General features: G+C 52.4%; 1 protein-coding gene across 1 annotated transcript; it reads left to right on the forward strand.

Moving 5' to 3' along the window:
* Positions 1 to 1191: 1191 nt before the first annotated feature.
* Positions 1192 to 2514, forward strand: LOC127293187 (uncharacterized). The gene is made up of 2 exons (XM_051322760.2): positions 1192 to 1438; positions 1543 to 2514. Exons 1-2 carry the CDS (start codon positions 1373 to 1375, stop codon positions 2173 to 2175), a joined length of 699 nt encoding a protein of 232 aa, XP_051178720.1. The 5' UTR covers positions 1192 to 1372; the 3' UTR covers positions 2176 to 2514.
* The last annotated feature ends 4424 nt before the right edge of the window (positions 2515 to 6938 follow it).

The following is a 6938-nucleotide window of genomic DNA, read 5'->3' on the forward strand; positions in this document are numbered from 1 at the left end:
AGTACTTTTTATATGTACATACCCGCATAGGTATGGGTATTTCCGCCACCATCCGTTTTACCTTGAGATTTGGATATAAGGAGGAGAGAGATAGCGCTACTTTTTCATCTACCACAATGAGGAATTTCGTGGAATTAATCGACAGGTGATGGAAAACCCACACCCATGCTGTGTGTGCAAAATCAATTCTCACTTATATGTACAAACTCTTTATCAAGTAAAATTTTCACGATGAATTTTAAATAGGACATGCAAAATTATAATGAAAAATTCATAATAATATGAATAAATACAAAAAATACGCTCATCAACTAAGAAATGAAAATTGTTCCTTTCATGGAATAATTAGCCTCTTAAAGTTTGAAGTGCATTGGCTATTGCATGTCTCTTATTTATTTATTTTATGTGTAAGCTTCACTTGACAAGAAACACTCACCGTATAAGATCTGAGGTGATCAAGAGAACATGAAGCATCTATGTTGATTTTTTTTTATTACGGGATGTGTTGCTACCTATAATAGATCCTAGATCAGTCATCCACAGAAGATTCACTTAGCACGTTTCTAGAAAAATCATTTCGCTCCTAGGCGTTTCACACGACAGTCTAGCTCCTATGTGTTTCACACGACCAGATCGGGGCATAGTACATGTTTCTAGAAAAATCGTTTCGGTCCTAGATGGTTCACGGGACAGGACTGGGGCATACCGGCAGGAGAGACGAATCCGGCCCATGCTAGCCGTTGGATTTTGAGCGTTGGTGTTTGATGAACGGTAGATTTCAGTTCATCGGGACAAATCAACGGCAGATAGACTACCTGGTTGTCTTGGCGGGAAAATGGGATGGAAGTGGTACTCCAAATTCAAAACTGCTACATTATAGTAGTAGAGATAAGTAGACGCTTTATGTAGTCGCACCATAAAAAAGTTATTTCTATTTCGCTGGCATTTGATTGGCAGTTAAGAACTCACCTAATGTGTATTTGATTGGCATTTGTTAAACTGTTAAGTTCCTTCTTTTATTTGGTGATTCTATATGCAGGTTCTGATAATTTCTGGGTATTTGTTGGTAGTTTGCAATTCTTTCGCAGAGTGTGCCCACCAACCGGTGCGCTCGTGTCCTTGTGGGCAGCAGTGGGACTGTGCTAGTGAGAACCTTGGCCGGCCGGCCGCCCCGGTACCACCCGACAGATCTCTCTTGTCCAAACCGTACTTCCATTCCATCCATCTCCGCCCTCAGCCTCAGCCTCAGCCTCACTCAGTCAGATCCGCGTCGCGGCCCCGTGCGCTGCGCCCCCCAAATTCCCCTCTCTCTCTCTCTCTCAGTCCAACACCTGCGCTCGCTCGCGAGAGAGACAGTCGGCCAGCGCGGGCGATGGCCACCTCCAGGGGCGGCCCCGCGGCCTCCTCCCACCTCGTCGTGCTCCCCTCCTACCCCCAGGCAAGCACGATTCTCCCCCTCCCGCCGCCGCCGCGCGCTTTCCTTTTCCCCAGATCTGCTCCGCCCCGACCGATCTGGTAGTAAAATTGACTTCTTTGTCGCAGATGATCGTCGAGGCGATCGCGTCGCTGCGCGAGGACAACGGCTCCAGCCAGGCCGCCATCGCGCGCCGCATCGAGGCCGCCCACGGCGCCGCCGGCCACCTCCCGCCCTCCCACCCCGCCCTCGTCGCCGCCCACCTCTCCCGCATGGCCGCCGCCGCCGAGCTCGTCGCCGTCGCCGGCGGCAAGTACGCGCTCCCCGCCCCGCCCTCCAGGTGCCCCGCCGTCCAAGAGGCGGACGCGGAGGACGACGAGCCGGAGTACGACGACGACTCCTCCCCCGACGACGCGCCCCCGCCACCACCCCCGCCCCAGCAGCAGCCGCCCGCCAAGCGCGGCCGCGGCCGGCCCCCGAAGGTGCGCCCGCCGGGGTTCCCCATCACTGCCCCCGCCGGAACACCCATCGGCGCAACTGCTAACATCAACGGGCTACCCGTCCCCGCCGCGGCTCCCGCGGCGCCGCGCCGGCGCGGCCGGCCGCCCAAGCCGCGGGACCCGCTGGCCCCGCCCAAGGTCGCGCGCCCGCGCGGCCGGCCCAGGAAGAACCCGCTCCCGGACGGCATGGTGCAGATCCCGCGCCCCGGCTCCACCGCCGCCAAGCCCCGCGCGCAGTTCGCCGAGGTCGGCTTCGTGTGAGCTGCAGCCCGTGCCCGAGCACGGAGCGAGCTAACTTTTGCGCCGTCTGTCTTTCCTTCCCAGCTGTCCGTCTGTTCCAGTGTTCGGTGTGGTGTGGTGTCGTGTGGAGGTCATTTCTCCGTCCGTTCGTGGTGTTCTAATTCAGGGTAGAAGAAGAGGCGGCGAGTCCAGGCGGCAGCATCGTCGGTCCGGTGAGTGTGGGTGGTGTGTCAGTCAGTTAGTCTGTCCGTGGTGTTTGCTATTGTTGGTTCGCCGGAGGGGAGACTCCTCCGGCGACGGTGTATCCCCCCTGTATCTCTGTGCCCCGCACGCAATTCAATGCAGTTAGTTGATCAGAAACCACCGGCTGAAGCCTCTGTTTCCTCATGGTGGTCTTGATGCATGTTGCTTGCAAGATTCATCTTGGTTGACATCTTCGCACTTCATTTCAAGTGATCTTTTGTTGTCTGATTTCTGAGTGTTCTTTCTGAGTTTACATTGCATATCCTCTTCAGCTGCGGGGGTGTTCTTTCTTCCAGGGTGGTTTCTTTTCTTGCTTTCTCTGTTTCAAGGCTGGCAATCTGCCGGTTTCCTTCCATGGCTGCTCAGTTGCCGATCTCTTAACACTGCCGCTCCTGGTGCAAAGCTTGTCTGAAATCGCAGCCACTCCTGCTGCTCTACTTCCTGGATGATTCTGTCCAATTACTCTCTGCACTGGACAAGCTTGCACCTGCGGCCGTGTGTGCTGAATGGAACTTGCCCCTTTGCAAGGCACATGCTTGAGTCGTGTTTGTCCCTCACGGCTGCCCTTTGCTGCGCCATTGGTGACACCGCAAGGGTGATGCTGTACTGGACAGAATCAAGCGATCTGCTGACGCGGGCAAGCGTCCCTGGAGATAAAACGAATCGGTCGGCGATCCGATGCTGATGTTCTCTTGGCGATGGCGACGCCGAAATAATTGTCCTAGGTTCACGGTGGCTTCAATCGAAGAAGCGCACGGACCACGCAGGTAGAGATAACTGAGCATGAGTGTGACGATGATCTAGACGAGTATCAGCTACGCAACCTCCACGCTGGGCAAGAGTGGTTCCAGCTAGCTGGCTCCGAGTTCGAGTTGCTTGCGTCGTTTTCCTCCTTCGTCAAGCTGGGAGCCGTGTAGAGTTAGTCTCGGGAAAGTGGCTTCAGTCTTACCTGCTCTGAAAGAAACGTGAATCAGTTGGGAATGTTGCGGCCTGGCTACATCGGCGAGCTCGCGTGATCGTGTATCCCGACGTCCCTTTCTGCAGCCTCGCGATTCCACCCCTGTTCTAGTCATACGCATCCTTCCGTTTTCTCCCCTGCTTCCGGAATTTCTGATTAGCAAACAGAGTACATAGTATTATAGCATTCACCGTTTGAAGAAAGAATTAAGTGGACTTCGAGTCACATATTACTGTATTTTGCAAAGCTACGGTATTTCGATCTTAAATGAAAGAAAATAGAGCAACCACACGTACCAAATATACCCGGACCGCGAACCCCCCAGCAAGAAAAACAGTCAAATACATTGTGCAATCAATGTCATGTAAATAAGAGGCAGTCGGGAGGCAGCCAAACTAAACCCATCTAGGTTTTCCTCCCCCCAGTTCAAAAAAAAAAAAAAGTTTTCCTCCCCCTGCCCGCAACGCCGGTGGTCCCTTCCGCCTCCGATAGTCTTGGAGTGTGGTGGGCCGTCGCCCCTCGCTAGCGGAGGGTTCTCGTTTTTTATGTTTAGGTTATTTTCAGTGTTACTTTCGGGATCGTGAGGCGGCGACTACATCATGGGATCAGACTAAGGTCCTCCTCGCCCTATCCGCCCTATGGTGGTGCATCTAATGCTGGCGCAGGGTGTATGGAATTGTATGCCCGACGGATCTCCTGGGATCTGGTCTTGTCATGTCAGTTTCTTCTGATCTACGATTGTCATCATTGGCAATTGTTGTTGCTCTTGTACGTTGGTTCTTTATGGCCTTAGTACGACGAATTTCCGTCTATCTACTATAACAACCTTTACTACGATAAGCTTTGCCTGACTCCGATGATGGAGGGGCGATGACGGCGGCACATCTTTGGCTTGTGCTATTGTTTGTAGTCGTCTCTAGATGGTTCAAATATCTATTTGTAATTTTTATTACTTTTGGAACTGTTTGTACCACTGTCGATGATTATTAATGGTTAAGGGGAATTTCACAAAAAAACATGTAAATAAAAAATTATAGTGCCAATACATCACCTAACTAGAATAAATATAGGTGGGGAGGGGCATATCAACCTAGCTAAAAGATCTTCTCCATCCTACTCAGGGGTGGACCCAGAAAATGGACCACTCCCCGGGCTAGCACATGTGTTTAGACAATTGAGATACTAAAAGAGTGAGACGTCGCCTAGAGGGGGTGAATAGATGTTTTAAAAACTTACGGATTTGGCTTGTAAGAATGCGGAATTAAACTAACGTTTATTTTACAAGCATAAACTCTAAATATGCTAAGCTCAACTAAGTGCAATAACAACAACTAGAGCTAAGCAAGATAGGCACAACATATATATAAACAACAAGTCATATCAAGATATGATAAATACTTCAAGCTCGATGGCTATCACAAAGGAAAGTAAGCTCGGTGTTGTGGGTATACTTCATGGGTGTACCATCGACAGTGTCTAGATCCGGCAAGCCCGGGTGGCCCATAGACGGTGATGGTGGCATGAGGCCCATCGGGCGGCCTAGTTGTTGTAGATCAAGATGGATGAAGTCCAGCTCAGAAACAAGGAGCCGGATCCACCAGGCCGACGTTGGAAGTCGGATCCGGCCTGGCCCATCAGGGGTAGCCGGATCTGGTACAAGGGAAGGCGGATCCTTAACGTGCACGGCAAGATATTGTACCGTAGTTAGGTGACTTGTATTCCGGCTAGGACTCTCTGTGTAAACCCTAGATCCGTGCGCCTTTATAAGCCGGATCCCGGGAGCCCTAGAGGCACAACCACAACTCATTGTAACAACACGAAAGTGCCTAGATAATTCCAGATAAGCAGCAGTAGGCCTTGCCATCGTGCAGGTGATCCGAAGCTGAGTAAATCGCGTATCACCGTCCCGAGGACTCTCCGCCCAATGGCCCCTATTTCTTCTTCCCTCCATGAGGATCCCTCCTCTGGAGTACCGTCGAATAGGCAACGACAGTTGGCGCCCATCGTGGAGCAAGCGGCGTCTGGAGGCCGGAACCGGGAGGGTTCTACCTTCGGAGGCATTGACGACACAATCTCCATGGGGCGCGTCATGTACGCCGGGAACCTTCCGATCGTCCCTGAGGACGAGTGCTAGATTCCGGCTAAGACAAACCCCGTCAAGATCTCCATCATCCCGATCAGCGGGATACACATCTTCATCGGCGAGACCGTCGATTCTGACGGGAACGCACTGGTAAGTAACGCTGACGCGACCGCCGCTGAGCAGGACGCAGTCGCGAAGATCCGATCTGAGATGCAGGAACTTCCTGAGGAAGATTCCGCCTTAGATCTGGAAAACTCAAAGCCCACCCAATCCGCCCCTTAGTAGGAAACAACGGTGGAAGACCAATGCAGATCCGCCTGGGTCTCTCAGGTGTTAGAGAAGCGGAGGTGTCACTTCGTACACTTCTTAGCCCATACCGCAGGAGCCGCCCCTCTTGAAGACGGAGCTGGCCCCATGCAGGTTGAGGCACCCGGAAACAACGACGCTCCGGATCAGCAGGAGGCTGTCGGAGAAAGCGACGCTCCGGGAGAAGAATCAATCCTTGGCAACCTAAGCCCAATTTCCGACGATGCCTCCTCCATGAACACGGAAGAGTACGATCGCAAGTTGAAAGAACTCGGAGGCGGTGAACAATTTGAAGCAGAATCCGCCCAGCCTAAGCAGGTTCTCGCAACCTTAGCTGCGCTGGATCAGCAGGAAGCAGAAGATGAGAATACTACTTCCGACCCAGAGCCATCCAATGCAGGATCTCCGCTATCGCGGGAACGGCAGCATGAGAAGTTCCTGTCCCCAGAAGAAATAGTCGAGCAGGCAGGCTTGGATGCAATCGCGCACTCGGATATCCTCAATAAACCTATAACTCCTGAAGACGCCGCAGATCCGGAGGCTCTAGAAGCCAAGAGGAAGGAGATGCTGGCCACCGCCAAGAAGTTTACCAACACCGCAGCAGCGATGCTGGATGAGAGGAAAGAGGCTGCGTATTTCGTGGATAATTTTCTCAAGCGAGAGCGCGAGGTTGACGAATCACTGGAAAAATTCAAGCAACTCCGGAAGCACTGGGAGGCCAAGATGAGCGAGGCTCAAAAGGACACTGATAGGATCAGGCGGGAAGCTGTTACTCCCCGCAAGATCACCTTCGCAACTCCCACCGAGCAACAGCCATTCACAACTCCAAATGATAACATGAAAAAGGCTGCAGAACTCTTGAAAAAGAAGGATGGGGAGATTGATATCAACTACGTCCGTACGCTCGTTGCCTCAGCAATGAAGCAGCAGAGCAAGGCAGATACTTCGCGCAGGTTGGAATCTAACCCGGATCACTGTGTATCTACCGCGCAGAAGGACGCCTACGACAGACAGCATCGTGATGTTGAATCGCGCACCGGATCCACAGAGCGCAGAAGGAGAACCAGAGAACACCCAGATCCGATCCCTGTGCCATCAAAGACGCCTCCGTCAGATACGAAGAAGGGAAAGGATGCGATGTACACTGGTAGGGACAAGTACCGGAACCCGTCACTGATACGTCTCAAACGTATC

Source organism: Lolium perenne, chromosome 4, assembly GCF_019359855.2.
Source record: "Lolium perenne isolate Kyuss_39 chromosome 4, Kyuss_2.0, whole genome shotgun sequence".
Classification (NCBI taxonomy): Eukaryota; Viridiplantae; Streptophyta; class Magnoliopsida; order Poales; family Poaceae; genus Lolium; species Lolium perenne.

What these genes read in the sequence shown, in the direction of transcription:
- LOC127293187 (XM_051322760.2), top strand. Translation starts at nt 1,373, where the DNA reads ATGGCCACCTCCAGGGGCGGCCCCGCGGCCTCCTCCCACCTCGTCGTG. An exon ending in TGCTCCCCTCCTACCCCCAG is followed by an intron (nt 1,439 to 1,542) that starts GCAAGCACGATT and finishes TCTTTGTCGCAG; the next exon opens with ATGATCGTCGAGGCGATCGC.